This window comes from Misgurnus anguillicaudatus, chromosome 13 (genome assembly GCF_027580225.2).
Source record: "Misgurnus anguillicaudatus chromosome 13, ASM2758022v2, whole genome shotgun sequence".
NCBI lineage: Eukaryota > Metazoa > Chordata > Actinopteri > Cypriniformes > Cobitidae > Misgurnus > Misgurnus anguillicaudatus.
In genome coordinates this window covers 32,128,895-32,150,931 of record NC_073349.2, presented here as the reverse complement: position 1 = coordinate 32,150,931, position 22,037 = coordinate 32,128,895, and the positions used below count along the sequence as shown (strand labels likewise).

General features: G+C 39.2%; 1 protein-coding gene across 1 annotated transcript; it reads right to left on the bottom strand.

The window, feature by feature from the left end:
• Positions 1-6,785: 6,785 nt before the first annotated feature.
• LOC129430631 (alpha-2,8-sialyltransferase 8F) lies at positions 6,786-19,660 on the bottom strand. Its single transcript, XM_055188011.2, has 8 exons — positions 19,472-19,660; positions 16,987-17,067; positions 16,737-16,823; positions 14,236-14,380; positions 14,045-14,157; positions 13,875-13,958; positions 6,904-8,349; positions 6,786-6,832 (listed from the first exon to the last, which is right to left on the bottom strand). The coding sequence occupies exons 1-7, from the start codon at positions 19,582-19,584 to the stop codon at positions 7,887-7,889; spliced, it is 1,086 nt and encodes a 361-aa protein (XP_055043986.2). The 5' UTR covers positions 19,585-19,660; the 3' UTR covers positions 6,786-6,832; positions 6,904-7,886.
• Positions 19,661-22,037: the final 2,377 nt, after the last annotated feature.

Below are 22,037 nucleotides of genomic sequence, written 5' to 3'. Positions count from 1 at the left end.
ATCACAGGGAATGAGTCTTTAATGAACAAAAAGGTAACAAAGGCAGTCTGGAGATATCACAAGCTGTTGAGCATACAGAGAACATGTGTAATTCAATAATCCGACAAAGAAACTGCCGAAACAGCCACTAGATAAATGCTAAGGGCAGAGTGGGAACAGGTGTCACAACAATCAGCGCGAGCGCAGATTGTAATGACAGACAGGTGAGAGGGGAGAGAGAGAGAGGGAGAGAGAGAGAGAGAGAGAGAGAGAGGGAGAAAGCGTGTGTATGTGAATAAATGAGTGTATGTGCATGTGTTTGTGTGTATGTGACAAAAAGGCAGACAGAGAAAACCAGATTCATGACAGTACCCCACCTCCAACGAGCGCCTCTAGGCGCTCGCGGAAGGGGGCTGACGGGACCGATAGAAGTCATCAATAAGCGATCGATCCAGGACGTCCCGGGCTGGAATCCACCGCCTCTCCTCTGGACCGTAGCCCTCCCAGTCAACCAAAAACTGGTGGCCACGGCCCCGAGGACGAACATCGAGAAGTCTCCGAACTCTGTAAATAGAGTCCCCCTCATCAAGGGGAGGAGGGGGAAGGGGGGGACCGAATTCTGCGGCGGTTGGCAGCTTGACGCGTGCGTTCTCTAGTCTGACACAATCTAGATCTCACCCTCCTCCAGGTACGCTTACAACGCTTAATAAACGCTTCGACAGACGGGACCGAGACTCGAGACTCCTGAGCAGAAAAAATAGGCGGCTGGTAACCGAGACAACCCTCAAACGGAGAAAAACCGGTAGCGGACGAAGGGAGAGAATTATGTGCATATTCAGCCCATGACAGCTGATCACACCATGACGCAGGACTAGAGGCGGTAAGACTACGCAACATGCGACCCAAAATCTGATTTGTCCGTTCCGCCTGACCATTGGTCTGAGGATGGAAACCCGACGACAGACTGGGGGAAGCCCCAATCTGTCGACAGAATTCCCTCCAAAACTGAGAGGCAAACTGCGGACCTCTATCAGACACAATGTCCAAGGGGAGACCGTGGATCTTAAAAACGTGATCCACCATAATCTGAGCTGTCTCCTTAGCAGATGGTAATTTAGGAAGCGGAATAAAATGGGCAGCCTTAGAAAAACGGTCCACGACGGTAAGAATGACCGTGTTCCCAGCTGAGATGGGGAGACCGGTAATAAAGTCCATGGCTATATGAGACCACGGACGTGTGGGAATAGGAAGCGGTCTGAGAAGACCCGCCGGAGGGTTATTACTGGACTTAGTCTGGGCACAAATAGAGCAAGCAGCGACAAACCGCCGAACGTCACGCTCACGAGTGGGCCACCAAAATCTCTGACGGATCGCAGCTAACGTACCTCTGACCCCTGGGTGAGCGACCAACTTAGACGCATGACCCCAACGAAGGACAGACGGACGGACGGACTCGGGAACATATAAGGTTCCCTCGGGAGAAGGAAGGGGTCTCCTAATCTGAGAGAGAGCTTGCTTAACCGTCCGCTCCACCCCCCAGACGGCCGCCCCGACCACACAGTGTTGAGGTAAGATCCCCTCATCGGTCGGGACTCCCTCCGGAGGGTCGAACCGCCGGGAAAGAGCGTCGAGCTTGCGATTCTTTGAGACGGGTCTAAATGAAATCGAGAAATCAAAACAGTCAAAAAATAAAGCCCAACGAGCCTGACGAGCGCTCAAACGCTTAGCCGAACGAATATACTCCAAGTTACGATGATCCGTCCAGACAATGAATGGAACACTGGCTCCCTCGAGCCAATGTCGCCACTCACCGAGCGCGAGACGGATCGCCAAAAGCTCTCGGTTACCAACGTCATAGTTGCATTGCGCGGGAGAAAGACGGTGAGAATAAAAAGCGCAAGGATGAAGGCGATCATCCTGGGAGGAGCGCTGCGATAAGACAGCTCCGACTCCAATATTAGAGGCATCGACCTCCACAATAAATTGACGCTTAGGATCAGGCGTGATCAGGATAGGTGCGGAGGTAAAAAGTCTCTTAAGCTGATCAAACGCAAATTGAGCAGCCTCGGTCCAAGAAAATCGGGTCTTGGATGAGGTGAGGGCAGTAAGGGGGGCGGCAACCTGACTAAAACCTTGAATAAAGCGCCGGTAAAAATTAGCAAAACCCAGAAATCTCTGAAGCGCGACCCGAGACTCGGGAACCGGCCAATCTAGAACCGCCTGGACCTTATCAGGATCCATACGAATCCCCTCTGCAGAGACTACCGAACCGAGAAACGTGACTGATTGAGCGTGAAAGACACATTTCTCAGCCTTGACAAAAAGACGATTCTCTAACAAGCGCTGTAAGACCCGGCGAACGTGTTGTACGTGTATCTGGGGAGACGGTGAGAAGATAAGAATGTCATCAATATACACGAAAACAAAAACGTTCAGCATGTCTCTCAGGACGTCGTTAACTAAAGCCTGAAAGACGGACGGAGCGTTTACGAGACCGAACGGTAGAACCCGGTATTCAAAGTGACCGATAGGGGTATTAAAAGCGGTCTTCCACTCGTCCCCCTCTCTAATGCGCACTAGATGGTAGGCGTTACGCAAATCCAATTTAGTGAAGATCTTTGCGCCCTGTAAGATCTCGAAGGCTGATGACATAAGAGGCAAAGGATAACGATTCTTCACCGTTATCTCGTTCAGCCCTCGATAATCGATACACGGACGCAAAGACCCATCCTTCTTCTTGACAAAAAAGAAACCAGCGCCAGCGGGAGACGAAGATGGAACAATAATCCCCGCGTCAAGAGACTCTGTGATATATTTCTCCAGAGCCTCTCGTTCGGGCGCTGAAAGGGAATAAAGTCTACCGCGAGGGGGCGTGGTGTTAGGATGGAGATCAATGGCGCAATCGTAAGGACGGTGAGGCGGTAGAGACACTGCTCGGGAACGGCTGAAGACAGATCGCAGATCATGGTACTCCTTCGGTACCCCAGACAAATCACCTGGTTCCTCCTGGAAAACAGAAACAGAGGTCACGGGAGACACAGCAGACACTAAACAATTAGCATGACAAGACAATTTCCATGAATGAACCCCCCCCTTAACCCAGTCAATCTGAGGATTATGAAGAACAAGCCAAGGGTGTCCTAACACAATAGGGGTAAAGGGAGATTGAAAAATAAAAAAAGAAATAGTCTCTTGATGATTACCGGAAACAATCAGACTAACCGGACAGGTAGAGCGGTGAACAGTGGTGAGCTCTCTGCCATCCAGAGCGAAGACGGAGGTGGGTTGAGGCAATTCGACCAATGGAATCCTGTTCCGACGGGCCCACCCCTCATCGACGAAATTGCCCTCGGCTCCCGAGTCAATGAGAGCAAGACCAGCGGCAGAGTGCCCCAACCAGCGGAGATTAGCAGGAATCATAGTCCGGGACCGGGGAGAGGAGGAAATGACAGATGCGCTCACCAGTACTCCTCCGTCTACTGGCGAGCCCTGGCTTTTAAAGGACAGTTGGAGGCGAAATGACCAGCGGTGCCACAATAAAGACAAAGGCGGTTGATGATTCGACGTTGACGCTCCTCTGAAGAGATGCGGACGCTGCCCAACTGCATGGGCTCGGCTTCAGCCAAGTGACGGGAAGGAATAGCTGGAGATAAAGAGTCAACGACAGAGCTGGGAGTGCGAGCTCGTCTTCTCTGCTCGAAACACCGATCCAGACGGATAGCCAAGTCAATCAATGGGTCAAGCTCAGCAGGAGCGCCTCGAGCATAAATCTCCTCTCTGAGCTCCAAACACAGACCCTCCAAGAAACGAGCGACCAGGGCAGGATCATTCCACCCACTGGTAGAGGCAAGAGTACGAAACTCAATAGCAAAGTCAGCCACAGATCTCCTTCCCTGACGTAGAGTAGCGAGCAGACGAGAAGCCTCACTGCCAAAAACAGACCGATCAAAAACCTTGGTCATCTCCTCCTTGAAGAGACTGTACTTGCTACAGCATATGGCGTTCGCCTCCCACACAGAAGTTCCCCACTCGCGTGCTCGACCCTTCAAGAGGGAGAGCACAAAGGCAACGCGAGCCCGATCCTCCGCATACGTCTGAGGCTGAAGAGAAAAGACAACCTCGCATTGGATAAGAAAGGCTCTGCACTCAGCGGGCTCACCGGCATAGCTGGATGGGTTGTTAACCCTGGGCTCAGCGGGATGGAGCTGATTAGATGGTACGGCCGCCCCCTGATGAAGATGGAGTAGACGAGCAGACAGATCGGCCACCTGAGCAGATAGACTCCCCACAGCCTGATGCGCGGCGGCAAGCTGTTCCTCATGCCTGCCAAGCATGGCCCCCTGCACCTCGACTGCTGAAAACACAGACTTCTCCTCTGCAGCCTCCATAATATTGGTCGGATTATTCTGTTGCACTGAAAATGATAAATCCAAGGCAGGAATCACAGGGAATGAGTCTTTAATGAACAAAAAGGTAACAAAGGCAGTCTGGAGATATCACAAGCTGTTGAGCATACAGAGAACATGTGTAATTCAATAATCCGACAAAGAAACTGCCGAAACAGCCACTAGATAAATGCTAAGGGCAGAGTGGGAACAGGTGTCACAACAATCAGCGCGAGCGCAGATTGTAATGACAGACAGGTGAGAGGGGAGAGAGAGAGAGGGAGAGAGAGAGAGAGAGAGAGAGGGAGAAAGCGTGTGTATGTGAATAAATGAGTGTATGTGCATGTGTTTGTGTGTATGTGACAAAAAGGCAGACAGAGAAAACCAGATTCATGACAAGTTCAAGTTGTTTTCAGTTTGGACAGCTCTTAATAATGTTTTAGTCTAGGACTAGTCTAATCCCTGTCCGGGAAACCGCCCGATAAAGTCTAAAGTTAAAATGCATGTTTTTTATGAATCCTTCTAACTTTAAATACTTTGGTTCTGTTAAAGGCAGGATGTATTATCTTTGAAACATCTGTTGACATTTAAAATCATCTAAACAAACACGTCCCTACCCCAATAGAATCTGGACCTTCTTTTGATAGACCCGCCCCCACACATACGCAACCCAGACAATGATGTCGGTTAGTAGATAGACACGCCCCTTACTGCTGATTTGCTACAAGTGTGTTTTGGTACTTAGCCTGACTCCCTTTTCAAAACAGTTTTTTCAAAAATCATGCACCCCGCCTTTAATAAGAGCAATGGTAACACACTACTCGTGTAGTTTACAATTCTCACTCTTAACTGGTTGGTTATTAGCATTAATATTACTATATTATATTACTATATTATAAACAGAGATATTTATAAGCATATATTAATGTCTGTTTTTGCAAAATGTTACTCTACATCCCTAATCCTACCAATACTTCAACTTAACAATTTTTTTTCTAAGTATTAATAAGCAGTAATTAGGATTATATTGAGGAAAAGTAGTTAATAGTTAGTTAATAGTGAAAACTGGACCTTAAAATGTTTGACCAGAATAACTGATGTACTTTTATATGATTTGTGCCAGCCGTTTAAATCTTATCTTTACTAAATAGGATTTAGAAAGTATTTAAAACTTTTTGTACATTTTTACAGTAATCCAATTACATGATTGAAGATGTCATTAGTATCTAGTAATTCATTACTTTTTAAAGTAATGACACACACACACACACACACACACACACACACACACACACACACACACACACACACACACACACACACACACACACACACACACACAGAGATGTTTTAGTAGTTATGAGTTTTATTGTGTAGTAGTCTACAGTGTTAATGACAAACACAACACAAGTGTCTCTATTAAGAACACAAACACATCATAAATCAATTCAAGACAAAGTCATGAATGAAGTTTACACAATATAAAAAAGGTGTTTTTCCTCCTTCCATTGATGGACAGGTTAGAAATGATTGGCAGGTCAAACTGTCAATGACAGGGCAGCGTTTTGTAGAGGGTGGAGTTTCATCATGAGGTTTTTGATTCGTTCGTTTCCTCCTGTTTCTACAACATAAATTAAAAACTAACAAAACTTTTAGACAAATAATAATGAATTAGATGAAAGCTAACACAGCTGATTTTTTTCATACAATAAGATACACAAACTCAATAAGCACTTCGATTTAACTGATGTTTTTACTCATTTATATTTTTGGAACCAAATTGTCAAAATCTTTTAAATGTGATAAAATCTTTTGTGAATGTAAGACTGAATGCTGTATTGTGTGTAAGTCTTACAGGTCGTCCTCGTCCATAGAAGATCGTCTTAAGTCCCGTCTGTGGAGAAACACGTTTGAGAACAGGAGGGTGTTTTATTTCCCTTAATAACTCTGGACTGCTTAAACCCACTGCAAGACACACACACACACACACACACACACACACACACACACACACACACACACACACACACACACACACACACACACACACACACACACACACACAAAGTCCGAGCATGAACCTTTTCTGATCACATCAGTGCCTACTGATCAATATCTCCTCTTTTTGTTATTTTTCAACATATGGTGGTCGAATAATTTTGGAAACCTAAAACTTTCTAATTGATGTTTTGATCATTGTTGAATGTTCTGTTTAGGACAAACAGATATCCTGGTTCACATAACAAAAAAAAGTTATTGTCAAACATTTAGCATTCTGATTAAAAAATTAATTAAAAACAGATTTTATAAAACTGCACATTGAATCATATATACTGTAGAAATATGACATCACAAACATTATAGATCTGTGTGTGTGTGTGTTATATTCTCTCACTTGGCTGTTCAGAAGACACTGGTGAAGTGGGCGTGGCGGGTGGGGTTGTTGTGGGTGGGTTTACACGATCAGTCTATTAAAAAAGAGAAAAGTCTGGTGAAATCTCAAGTCATTTCAATGTTTTTCAATATTTGTATCTCTTACCTTATTGTCCTCCATTGCTCTCCGATCATGCGGTTTAATGACGATTAATGGCAGCTCATCAGCTTTCCTTCATAACACACAACACTTACATGAATCCGTACAGCTGTCAGGAGGTTTAATGTCTTAGAAGTACTGATGTGTGAGAAACCTGTAGCCGTCTGAACTCATCTGTAGTCAAATTAATCATTTACTCGTTTTATGACTCTAAAGTCCAGTTAGACACTAATGACACAGTTTCTTCACTGGCAAAATCTCTCAGATAGAAAAGGAAATAATGCAGATTATATAAGACGGACACACCAATCAGATCTGAACACTGGAGAAAAACTGTACTCGAAAATTAACCCAAAATGTCATACAAGACAATCTGGAGTTGACATTATTTACATTTAAAAAACATGCCAACCTGTCAAATTCTTACAAAAAATCAAAGGCTTTATTTGCACACTTTGACAATGTATGATAATAATTATTTAGTTGTGTTAACAGATTCACCATCATCACAAACAAACAAATAAACAGACAGACAGACAAAGAAAAAAGAAACAAACTATCACCTAGAGACATTGTGTGTGCGTGCGTGCGTGCGTGTGTGTGTAGATCCACCAATTTTTTTAAGGGGGCACATTGTTCACAGCTCACAGAAATTCGTGCATAAACTGACATTCAAAGAAATATAAATATTAAAGAGCATTCATTTCATCCTGCCTTCATGTGCAAACCTTTTCTTCAACCAAAAACAGGGACACTATTGAGAGGCTATAATAAATGATCTGTGAGGTATTTTGAGCTGAAACATCACAGAAACATTTTGGACACCCCTGAGACTTATATTACATCTTGTAAAAATAGGCATTATATAATTTAAAAGCAACAAAACTCTAGAGCGTTCAGCATTCAAAACAGTAAACATATTAATTTGCATGAATCCTTTAGATTTGGTGGAGATGCATTGAGTACCAGCAGATGTCAATGTATATTTGTTAAGAGCACTTCTGCAGGTGTAATGTCAGCGCCCCCTGGCTGTGCATCTGCAGCAGACGCATGAACTCCTCCGGCATGGCGTGCATGTAGCGGCTCGGGCGCATCTCATCATAATAATGGTAAGGAAGCGGCCGCAGCTGCAAGTCTGTGTCGAACGGCCAGAATCCGTAAACGTCCACGTCCTTGCACAGCTCCAAAGCCACGTTGATCATCATAAACCCCGTCGAGAGGCGGATCTCCTTCAGGCCACGCTCCTTCCAGAACCGGTCCAACGTCCGCAGGTAAGAGGGACTGAAGAACACGACCGGCTGCTGAGGTCTGACCGGCCGAAGGGCCCGAAGAGTCTGGAGAGACCACTTGGTGTTGGACACTTTGGCGAAGGCCGGGATGATGAGGTGAGCGTTCCCATACACACGGACTCGTTCCACCAGTGAACTTGCGTTTTTCTCCAGATCTCTGTAACTACAGACACACGCACACACACACACACACACACACACACACACACAGAGGTTTTTTAATGAACACTTCTGTACCCCTAAACTGGGTGATTCCCCATCAAAAGCCAGCATCACAGGATAAAAAGCTATAGTCAGTCTGTGGATAAACCTGTAGTTAGTTAGTATAACTAATTAGACAAAATCCATTGATCCCCTCTTGTTCTTCTCTCAGAAATAAATGCACGCTTAACCCTCTGCACAAAGCACACATCATCTGCCATTACCACAATATCAGATCATGGACCCTTTAAATAATTTAACAGCTTGGTTGGACTGCTTTCTGAAACATTTGGTTAACTTCTACCATCATTATTTATCCTTTATCTTTATTTGACACTTTGTTAGAGTTGTGTTTGTGTTCTTTTATTGTGAAGTTTTGTGTTCATGTTCATGTCTTTTATTTTGAAGTGTTCATTGTTATGATTATACCCTCATGTGTCATGTTCTGATTGGTTCCCTGTATGTATATAAGCCCCCTGTGTTGCATTATCTTTGTCAAGCTTTGTTTAAATGTCAGTGTATTTAGTGTAGGTTCTGTATGTTTATGTTTGTTCATGTTACTTTATCTAATAAAACTGCACGTGGGTTTACACTTTGTCTCCTCACAGTGAGTACTTTGTGACAGAAATAAAAGACTAGAGCTGTCACGATTGGTCGACACAATCGACTGCGTCGACACCGATAATTAGTCAATGTCAATATTTATAGTCGATTCATTATTTTATCTTTTAAATTTTGTTCTCACGCTTAAATAACATCCGTTTCCTCCACACCACTAAGAGGCACGAACCTTATATCTATCGCCGTCTCCATCAGTGGCTCTGCTCAGTAAGCAAGAGTTTCCAAAGAATGAAGCCGGGTCGAGTGCAATGTCAAACGGCTAACGTTTTCAAAGAAAATGGTTGCAAGGACTGAAATTGATTGATCGTTTCAATTGATCTGTGCCTGCGTTTGATAAAACGCTTGTTCGACTTCATGCAGCGCAGCAAGAACCATCAGCCGAATGACGTCAAATTTTCATGAGAGCAATTTAAAAGCCGACTCCTCCATATGATTTTGTGAATCGCTCTCGCAGTACTTTGACGTCGGCCGGCTGTCGATTCTTGCGGGGCCTCATGACGTACGCTGCGCCCCACCCACCTGACTGCAGATCGATCAACAAAAATTTTTATAAATTGGATTTATAAAGCATGTATAAAGCTCTCGCGATGCTTTGATATCATACGCCATCCGTTTGCACCGGGTGCACCTTATACATCTTGAAAAGTAAAGCCTCTGGGTCTTTGATCGCCCCCTGGTGGCTGGATGCAATACAAGTCACAAACCCCGCCCTCTACATGCAAACGAATGGAACTTTGCTCTAAATAAAAAAATTATTTACACTTGGTTTTGGTCCTTTCAGGTAGTTGATATCACGCTGATATATGGTCAATTTTTTGTGATACGTTTCATTTCAGCTAGTAATTTGATGCTATAGAAATGGGGTGTGTCGTTATGATTGGCAGGGTTGCGTTTGGGCGGGAGTTAAATAAATAAATCAAACTCCTGTATTATTAAGAACATAATACCAACTTTTACTTTTGTTAATAGAAATCTGCTGTTTTCTTAAAGCTGACTTTTAATTGACTTACAAGAAAGACATTTAGTAATTCTCCAAAAATTGCTTGGATTTATACTGACATGTAAGATTAGCCTTGTCACATTAGATTAAGCTGAAGTCCATTAACTACACAGGCACATACAGAAAAGACTTAAACAAAGAACACAAACACAACTCTTACACACTTCTGCAACAGTAAAGTTTTATTTCAAAACAGAAATCAATGATTTGTCTCAAGACATGACTTGCTTTCATCATCAGCATGGACCAGAGTAGGGGACAACATATAATCATATATTGATTACATGTTAATGCAAACTTGTGAAATAACTGTTACAATGAAATTAATGTGATTACTTTATCATTTAAAATTCATTAAAAATAATAAAACAGAAAATAAAAGTGTTGTAAAATTAGAAATGTATTTGAAATAGATTTTGAAATATATTTAGTTGTAACTAATAGTTTCGAATTCAAAAATATATTTAGCATATATTTAAAGGGGACATATCATGAAAATCTGACTTTTTCCATGTTTAAGTGCTATAATTGGGTCTCCAGTGCTTCTATCAACCTAGAAAATGTGGACAAGATCAACCCAGTAACTTAGTTTTTTATAAACCATTCTCTGCAAGCATGTGAAAAAATAGATCATTGAAATCTGGCTCCCTCTGTGATGTCAGAAGGGGATCTTATAATAATAATACCGCCTCTTAATCTGCACTACCCAACCACAGCACTGACATTTAGTGCAGAGATCAGATCACTTTTGCTAATAAATTATCTATATGATGTTTTGAGCTAGAACATCACATGTGTACTCTGGGGACAGAGATTTATTTTACATATTTTAAAAAAGTCTTGTGAAATGTCCCCTTTAAGTATCTCTCTCTTCAGTTTTTCTCTTTGAAATGATTTATTGTGATGTAAAACCCTTTGAATGACCTTTTGTAAACTTTATTTGTTATACAAATAAACTTCTTGTCACTCAACACTTGTTTACTGTAAGGGGCAGTGAAGGAAATAAGAGATTACTGTCAGCATGAAAATCCTTTAATGAGGACACAAATGTACTTTTAAAATGTGTCTGTTCTTCAGAACTGTGTTGACTGTATGGGGTTAAACTGGGTTTCATTCCCATTCTATATATCTACTGTATGCAAATGAACCCACTTACAGGAATAACATCAGCAGAATTGAACATTCGAATAAAGATCATGTACATGAAGAGATTTAATGACTCTGAGAGGTTTGCTTATGTGTTTAAAAACACAGTAAAATATGTTTAATAAAGTCTGATTTATAATTACTGGAAAATAACATCATTACAACTAAGTTAGGACTTCATAGTGGCTTCATATTTAATAAAGATCATTCAATTTAAAGTGAACAAGAATAAACTTTAATTCCACTCACTAAAAAACCTGCGTAAAGTGTATATGAACATTTCAAATGTATTGTTAAAATGTGTTGTTTATATAGATGCGGTCTTATCCTAGTCCCAGACTAAAATACATGTTTGATTTATAAGCACCTTACATTGACACATTTAAACATAATCAGTGCTGTTGTTGTTACGGTCTTGAACTCTTATTTTGAAGTCATGTCTGTGTCATCCATGTCTGTAGTTCTTTGTAGTTCTTTTATTCATTGGTTCGTGTGCTGATTGTTCCCCAGGTGTGTCTTGTCTTCCTCTATATACTCTGTGTATATAACTTCAGTGTTTTAGTTGTCTGCTGTGAGTCATTTTATGTGGATTACCGGGTTTGGTTTCTTGTTTTGTTCTGTTTTATAGTTCCAGTGTTATTTTGTATTATGTTGTTCATGTTCACATTTGGATCGTCTGCTTGCCTTTATTCACAAATGTTACAGAACAACTCACACCAGACAACTGAAACACTGAAGTTATATACACAGACTATATAGAGGAAGCCAAGCCGAAATATTGTCATGACTTTTTATTTGAAATAAATGTAATAAGTGAATAAAGATGTTTTGTAATAAAGATCCCAGTATTGTATGTTTATGGTATTTACCCTATAACTACATTTATAACAAAAGGTGAACAAAGCAAAGCACCCCTTTAGTTTACACTCCGCAAAGGTATATATTTACACAGTAACTACAGAAAATAGTTACAGTTTTTCTTGCCTTGTTTTCACCATAGTTGTCTTTCCTATTTTTAACTTTGCTTGATGACCCCAAAAAATCCTGCACCACACACACCAACTATATGTGGAGAGAAGTGTGATCGAGCCAATTCATGAATGTGTGTGTTATGCTCTCAAACATTTATTGTTGTTTTGCATGTAGACCATCATGTAGGCCTAATATTTGAATAGTTAGCCCAAAGTTATTAATTACTTACTGTATAAATCATTTGTCATTTTCCATGTTTTTTAGCATATAGGTCATACATACCATGTAAAATTAAAATAGTTAGCCCTTAGTTATACTAACTGCATATATTATTTGTATTTTGCCTTGTTGTTACACCTTTATTTCCCAAATATTATAAATTGTTCCCTTATAATTACAGATACGTACTTTATAAGTATACTATAATTACAGAAAGGTACGGTGTAAATTCATTGTACTTACGCAGTACTTTCCGGGTTGTAATCTAAAGCGTTACCGAATAATCAATTTGGAGTTTGGAGATTGTTAATGAACGTTAATGACCTGCAAAATTTAACTGTAACGTCAATAGTAGAACTTCAGCCTAAACGCTAACATATAGCATTAACTAGCATAAAGCATTAATTAGCATATAGCACTAACTCAGCAGTAACAACTTTGCTTTTAGCATTGTAACAACATTGTACTTAATTTAAAGGTGCTTTATGTGAATTCACGTGTTTTATGCCATAACATTTTTTGCCTGTCCTCTGAACACACTGTAAAAAAACGTGGTCTCTACAGACAGCCCAGGCTCCACAAAATTAAACAAAAACAAAGCGGTAAAACCGACCATCACGAAACATAACAAAGTGTTTCAGTCAATAAACGACAAGAAGGATGTCGGAGTGGGAGTTGGGCGCATTCATGACTCTTTCAGAAAGCACGGATGGGAGGGGAGGAGTTAACTACGCTCTGTTTTGTTTAACAACACTTATATATAGACTGTAAAAAAAGGTGGATGACACCCGTTTGCTCTCTTCCATTGGTGAAAAGTGAAGCCGCCAATGTCCCGATACAGTGCTGACATCTTGGGTCTTGAGTCTACGAAGTAGCGATTTCAGGACGAGTCCTGCGCAGTAATGAGCAGGAAGTAATGCCACAAAATCAAGGCCCCGCCCTTGCAGAATGCGCATATCACAACTGTCAATCATGACGTGACATCACTGTTTTTATATCATTAAATAACAAACTAAAAACAAACTTATTTTAAAAACAAACATTTGAATTTACATCAGCGTGATAAAAACTACAGTAAATGACAGAAACCAGCTTCGGAAAAAAGATAATTGAAGTATAATTAAATTGTTTAGTTGGTCTCAAGTCCCATTAAATAACATGTGGAGGCGGGGTTTATGACCTGTACTGGGACCAGTCACTGGGGGGCGATTGAAATGTTTTGGCTTCACTTTTCAGGGCTTGTGCACCACGCTTGGCTTAAAGCGCCAATGTGTTTATTGTGGGCGTACATCATGACTGTAACATCACAGTTGGTGTTATGTTGTGATTGGTCTGTTTTCCAGCGCTCTTCTGAGGTTTACATAAGAAGGAGGAACAATCGTGTTTGAGGATCATGATACGTCATTATCATCTACACAACTCTTATAATTCAGCTATATAGTTTTGCATATGTGTCTTTGAGTGCATTTTTGTGTGTGCATCTGTGTTTGTGTCTCTGTGTGCGCGTGCGTGTGTGTCTGGTTACTAACTTTTTCTCAATCTGACTGGGATTAATGGTGACTAGATGCGTCTTCACACCAACATCAGTGACATTAAGAGTCGCCAAATTAAACCTAAAAAACAGAATGATGGTCAGAGCGAGACATGATTCATGTTTATAGATGGATGTGATAGTGGTCTTATTATGGGATGTCTTTACCGTATGACAAAGTCTGCACTGTCAATCTTTTGTCCACAGCTACTGTTCTGTAAAATCCCACCGCTTCCCACCACAGCGCAGCGACCCAAACCACCAGAAATCCAGGGAATGTCCTATATACATGTACACAAACACACAATTACAGCACAAATAAACAGGTTTTACAGAGTTTGATATATTCACACACGCACCTCAGGCAACATCTTGTGAAGTTTTGCATCCATTTTGTGTATTTGTTTAATATTGTTTTCATACTGAATCTCTTGATTGACAGCTGTGTTGTGTTTGGTGAGAAATAAAGTTTCTGTAGCATTACAACAAAACTTCAGATTGACCCTGAAATAAACACACACATACACACACACACAAAGAAAGAAAGTAAAGCATTCATTGATTAGATGTGATATTTCTGCTCTCTTCATGTGTTATCATGTGTTAAGGTTTATCAGATTTCAAGTGTTTCTACAGGATCTGGTTGAGGTCTTGTTGTGAGATGACTTTCATTAACATGTACTTGTTCATAGTTTCAGTTTCTCTGATAATAGCAAAATATTTGAAGAGTTTGGTTCCAAAACGCAATAAACGCCATTTTTGAAAAAAAATGAGTTACTGCCAAAATCAGTATTATATCAGGTCAGTAGTTAAAAGTAAATAATTAATTTTACGCAAAATCCAATACCCGCCGCGTTATTTTGTCATCCTTTCTCCCTTTTTTCCCAAAATGCGATAAACGGCACTCCTCCTTTTTTACAGAACGCAATAAATCCGTTCCACATATTACAGCAGACCATTCACGCAATGTAAACCAACATGGCGGCGCGCTATGTACACGGAGTCCTAGTTTTCCTCATCTACTTTGTACTTCGTGATCAACAAACAAAACAAAATAATACTTTAATAGCATTGATAAACCTGTGATGGTTTTCTGTGATGGGAAAGAAACTTAAGACATCAACATCTAATAATTTCTGCGAGAGGCACTCGGGAGACGGGTGCTTGTTCTCCCGACAGCATCAAGCTTCTCATGCTAACACATTGACCCCAGAGGATCTTATGAAAAACTTTACATTATTTTACTCAAAGTCAACGAAAATCAATCAGGACCAAAAACATTTTACAGCTGATCGCTGTGAAAAATGCTAAGCAACGGCGTCAAGTATAACCGCAGCAATGACAGTGATCTTAATATGACAAAGTAAGTGTTTTGATTAATGACATTAATGTTTATTTTTTAATCATTGTATATCACTGTTCAACTAAATTAATATAAAATGGCAAAGATGAATGCACATTTATACATTGATTGAATAGATTTATAGCATTTTGAAAAAAAACCGTCATGGATTTATTGCATTTTGTGGAAAAAAATAATTCGTTTTTATAATAAATCTTTGAAAATCAAGTTTTGGATTTTATTTTTTTATGTTTTTATAACCTAAAGATGCTATGTGAATTAAGTTTGTAACAGAAAATAGTTGTTTTCATCTTGTCACTTTCTTGGTATAGAAAACACGTTTTTACCGAAATTTGTCAAAATGGATTTATTGCGTTTTGGAACCAAACTCTTCATTTCTTCTTTTCAAGGTTTTCCCTTCATTAAAACTAAACGATCATGTTTCTATTAATCTCAGCATGAATTAAACTGACTGAAATGTATGATCTTTCCTTTAATAACTAACTCCAGATTAATAAATCAAATATTTATCAAGTCTGCAGTAGCGACTAAGATTGTTATCACAAAATAAACCCTGACAGGTTGATCAGAACCCAGAGACGAAGCCAACTGACTGAGTAAATATACGGGTATATGGGCACCAACTATTCATATGCAACCTGATCTCACAAATTTTTCTCATTTTTCCGTGGCATTTTCACGGATCTCCGCATTTTTCCGTGGCCCTGCCACATAACATCAGCTCATTTGTAAGAAACGTAAACATTTGACATGGAAAACTCATTTCCTTATGACTTTAAACCAGACGAACGTGCATTTGGTTTTGGTTTTTATTTTATAAAAAAAAGTATTTATGGTAATACTAGTAGTAGTAGTCACAGTTCTTAAACACTGACTACCGGTAATCAGAATCAAGTAGGCTACTACTCACCAGAGCATCGTGTGATAAGTGAGTATAACATTGTGACTCATAAACTGATGAAACTTTACACAAACTACTGTAAAAAACTAACTTGCAACCAAGTTGAGCAATGCGAGCCGTTGAAGTCACCGCTCAATAATTAGCGTATCTCTGTGTGTCTCAATCAGCTCCTGAGGTTGTGAATCAGTAAATCATGTAGACAGGTTCGGGCACTGATAAGGACTCTTGCTCACTTCACATTGGGGCACTGTTCACTTCTTATCCTGTGATGAGATTGCTTAGACACATTGTCATCATTCATCATCAACAGCCAGCAAACTCAACATCTCTTTGACTTCATTTTTAAACACGTGTTACAGTATAGTATGAACAACACTACGTGCATACATTTGGAGGAATATTATATTTAAATATTAAGTAGATTGTGGTCCCTTCCTTCCTTTCCTGTCAAGATTTTGAGTGTCCATTAATGAGAAATAAAATTAACTTTTTTGATTTTAGCAACTGGTTGCAATGAAACAAAGAGTGACACATTTAAAGGGGTCTGAATCCCCTTTATCTGTGTGTTTGCTGTTATGAGAAAGAAATGAAGTTACCTGTTTAGTTCCTGCTCGATTACGTTTGAGCTGTAAGGACAGTTCAGTAAATCTGACACATCCTGATTGAATTTCTTGATATTCATACTGAAAGAAAATCAGACACGTGAGTTTCATTTCTCACACAAAAACTTGTGTCAGTGACTTTTGGTGATATTTTATGATCTGGCTTGTAAAGCCAAGATATCTTTAATCATTTTAAAGAGTGAAGGTCATGGTCAGGTCAGTTATTGATGGGTTTTTGCCGCACCTTTTTGCCGGACTGATGACAGAAAACTTTGCTCTGAGTTTGGCACAGTGAAACTGATACAGCGTGTCTGTCATTTCATCCCTAAAGAAAAGAACAAACAGCAATGTTTTTTGATAAATGAATCATGTATTCTTTCGGTGAAATTCTTACGAGTCAGTCCATAAAATTCCATTCATTTCTGTTGAAGTGAGATAAAGCATTTCATCAATGATTTAACCACATGAACAAACTTAAAGGAGAAGTTTCCCAGACAGGGTTTAGATTAATCCAGGACTAGTCGTTAGTTATATTAGGACATTTAAGTCGTTCTTTACAAACAAACCTTACACAAAAAACAAAACCAATGTGCATCTTCAAACAAAACAATATCACTCATACAAGATGTTTTTAAATAAAGGCGCAGCTCAAATATGGATTTTAGTCTTGGACTACGATAAGCCCTATCTGGGAAAGTAAAGGAACTAAATGATTCACCTTAAGAACACAACGCAATATCAGTCCTGAATTCAACTAAACAAACTAAATGATTACAGCCCGGAAAGTATCCTACAGCGTAAGTAGCTCTCATTCTGCAGGAGGTTTGCTGCAACGCAATTCGGTGAAATCTCTTTACTGAAAGGATTTAAAAACTTTCTACACTGTGAAGTACGGCTGCGAGTGATGTGAGCAAGATCTTTTGTTAATACATCACTAACGCGTTTTAATAATGTTTTTTCAAGAAAGTTGCCAGCTAACGTTAGCAGCAGGTTAGCTAGCACATAATTTAGCCCAAAGTTAACAATAACTGGCTTAGAAAACCAAGTTTCTGTTAAGGTACAGTGAAGAAACATTTAATGAAGACTTTAATTTATGTTTTTTTTATATGTAATGCCAAACAGCATTTGTGAGACTACATCAACTCAACATCCGACTCCGAGTCCTTGGTGGATAAAAAGACAAACAGAGGAAGCCAAGCCGCAAAAAAACAACGAAACTTTGTTATGACTTTTTATTGGAAATAAATGTAATAAGTGAATAAAGATGTTTTGAAATAAAGATTCCAGTATTGTGTATGTTTATAGTGTTATAACTAAATTCATAACAAAAGGTGAACAAAGCAAAGCACCCCTTTAGTTTACAGTCTGCAAAGGTAAGAATTACCTGGTAAATACTCAGAACAACTAGTTTGAATTGCACTGTAACGACACAAAACAATGATGTATTTACACAGTAACTACAGAAAATAGCTTGATTTTCTTGCCTTGTTTTCACCATAGTAGCCTTTCCTATTTTTAACTTTGCTTGATGACCCCAAAAAATCCTGCACCACACACACCAACTATATGTGGAGAGAAGTGTGATCGAGCCAATTCATGAATGTGTGTGTTTTGCTCTCAAACATTTATTGTTGTTTTGCATGTAGATCATGTAGGCCTAATATTTGAATAGTTAGCCCAAAGTTATTAATTACTTACTGTATAAATCATTTGTAATTTTCCAAGTTTTTTAACATATAGGTCATACATACCATGTAAAATTAAAATAGTTAGCCCTTAGTTACAAAATACTTACTGCATATATTATTTGCATTTTTCCTTGTTTTTCCTCCTTTATTCCCAAAAAATATTATAAATTGTTTCCTTATAATTACACGTTTGTACTAAGTATATAATTACAGAAAGGTACGCTTTAAATTCGCTGTAGTACTTTTGGGCTGTAATCTAAAGCATTACCAACAAATTATTTAAAAAATAAAACATAGATTATGGACTTTTAACTGATAATCAAAAGTTATTCAAATACATTTTCCGGCTAATGAAACCCACGAGAAGTCATGTATTTCTATTAAAGTGTAATATTTGAAGAGTTTGGTTCCAAAACTACAGAGCCCCTATAAGGTGACATTGGAGTAAAAGTTTAGTTTCATGTGCTCACACAAAACCTTCATGTGCAGAATTTAAAAAAAAGTTTAGTTACACATGCGCACAAGAAACTAAACTTTATTTAATTGTTTCTCCATGTCCCCTTTGGGGCTCTGTACAAAACCAGATAACTCAGTTTTTACCATTTTTGTCAAAACATGTTTATTATTATGTTATCATGTTTTAATTGTGTTTTATTGTGCTATTAAGCTGTATTTTTTAGTTATGAAGGCTTAAAGCAAAACAAACCAACTGCAGTTATTAATTGGAATGCACAACCAAAAAACACAATTTCTAAACATTTTAATTATTTAAATGTAGTTATCTAGTTTTGGAACCAAACCCTTATTCTTGTAGGTTATTGTTAGCAGTAGTGTTGATCACAGTATTTTAAACAGTAGGAATATTCAGCAGTTTCATGTATTTCACCACATTAAACACATTCAAAATGTTAAATAACTGCATATGATAGAGTAATATCATCAGTGTTGTTATAAAACAAAGAGATTCATCTATTTGAGTCTCTCTAAAAGCTGTATGAGACTGAAGTGAATGAATGAATGAATGAATAAAGAGGTTCTGACCTGCTGTCCTGTGAGTTGGTTGTGTTGAAGATGAGACAAACACTCTGAAAGATGATGAGGATCATTAAAACACTGAAGGTCCATTGAAGCAGCCCCAGACTTATTACAGGCATATCAGACACCGATGCATGAGCTTCTCTCTCTCTCTCTCTCTCTCTCTCTCACTGTGCTTTAGATGAGATGAGATGAGGGGTTAAAAGTGACAAACACACACACACACACACACACACAAAGAGCTGTACATGAGTCCGCCCATTTACTTTCTCTGTTATAAAGGGTTTAATGGGTTTAGGTTGAGACTTTTATGAGGATTGTGTGTACTTGTCCGAGTTGAATTTGTTTGGATATTTGAGAAGTGGAATCAGATTATTTGGGACTTTTTGGTTTAACCCAAATGAAATCAACTATGCTGAAGATTTCCGTGCAACAGCCATTTTCATTATACATGTAATGATTTAGCAGACGCTTTCATTCAAAGTACTTACAAAATAGGTAAACACAAGATAACAGGAAAACAGGAATGTATTACTCTGTCACAAAGAGTTGTTTGTCAAGTACAGTGGGGGTTAAAGGCGGTCTTCCCTTATAAAATTAACCATGTTTTTGCTAATAATAATTAACACACTAAAAACATGGTTACTACACTTTTACCACAAAAACATGGTTAATTTTTGTAAGGGTTCTGATTGGTCAGTTTGAATGTATCATACTGGGTTTGGTCACATGGTCAAGGAAGAAATAAAAGACAAGTGTGTTTGAATCTGCTCCCTATTCCCTACATAGTGCACTATATGTGACGTCTGCCATTTTGTAATGGTGTCTGAAACCTGAGTGAACAACTTCATTCCCTAAATTTGTTCACTACGTTTTACCCACAATGCACTCTGATTTTGAGGGTACATTACACAGGTGTAGAATATGTAAGGAATAATTGACGACGGGCCATTGAATTATAAGAAAATAATGCACACCGTTACACCGCAGGTGTGCATTATTTTCAAATAATTCAAAGGACCGGAGTCAATTATTCCGCTTATACCACGGTTACCACAAACATTGCTCTGGTGCCTATTTTTAAGACATTTGAAAAGTTAGGTGTGCGGTTTACAGAAAAATAATCAACACCCATAGAACACTTCTCAGCCAATCAGAATGCAGCATTCAACAGACCCGTGGTATAAGTGGGGGAAACATACGACCCCATTTGAACGTATGCCCGCCCCACAATGAAATGAAAATAATTTTGTCCCCCTCACTTTTCAACTCGCTGCCACCATTCATGTTTTTTGATTGTTATTTAGATTTAAGTGAAGTATTGTATACCCAATCACAAGTGTCTTTAATTTTTTAAATCAGTATTATTAAACCAAATCAGGGGCCTCATTAATAAAGCGTGCGTACGCACAGATTTGATCATAAAGTGTGCATACACAAAAATCCACGGCAACGTCCAGACTGTCTTTGAGGGTTTTGGTCTTGATGCTCATAAAGGATTTAAACATTGACAGATGCTCTTTAATATGTCAATGACATTAATTAGGCATCGTTTAAAGGTGGAGATCTGAAACTGCTCAGCTGCGCACAAGTTCAAGATCATTTGCCAATTATAAATTTTACATTTATGAATCACACATACGCATTTTTGATAAATGATCGTAAGATGAAATGTAGGATTGTTTCTACGCAGCATTTAATAAATGAGGCCCATGGTGTTTAGTTTTGATTTAATGCTAACACTTAACCCTTTCCCCGCTAGCGTTTAAAAAAAGTTGCCATCCATCGACAACATTTTTTATGATTTTCACAAATGTTAATGCCTTTTAGAAAAGATTTTCTTCTTTCTTTAGAGTGATGATCAAAACACGCCTTATCTTGTCAATTAAGAGAAAACGCTTCCCTTGCCAATGACGAGTTTTTACACCCATCCATATTTCCACTATTATCCACAGATGGTGCTCTTACACAACTTAAACACTGATCCATAAACAGTTAAAACGATAAATCTCCACCATCATCTCAATTATTTCAATGCACTGTGAGGAGGCGAAGAACGAGAAGTGAGGAGGAGTCATGAGTGAGGAGACACGCGTGAGGTGATTTATCGACTAAACCAGAGAGGATATGAACTCTATGAACTTTATACATCTTGTTAAATATGTTGGGTTTTTAATGCACTTAATATGATAATATCAAGTTTATTTAAGTCTCCTCCATCCTTGCATCTTTTCTCTTTTGCATCCTGAGGGTGGACCTAAGACACGAGGAAACAAAGATGCACAAGATGTCTTTTATTCCTTTCTTGACCCAAACACAACCAACATAATACATTCAGACTGACCAATCAGATCATCTTTAACCCCCAAAGTACTAGACAAGCAACTCTGCCGATAGTCTTTGATCATTATCAGTAAGCACAGGAATGCAGATACAGGATGGAAATGGGGGTTGTGAAGAGTGATACATTTCTGATGTGAGATAGGCAACAGTAAACATTTAAAGATGATATCAGAGTCATGATTCATAGATGCGGATTGTGTTTGTCCTGGTGAATGCCCATCATAACCTC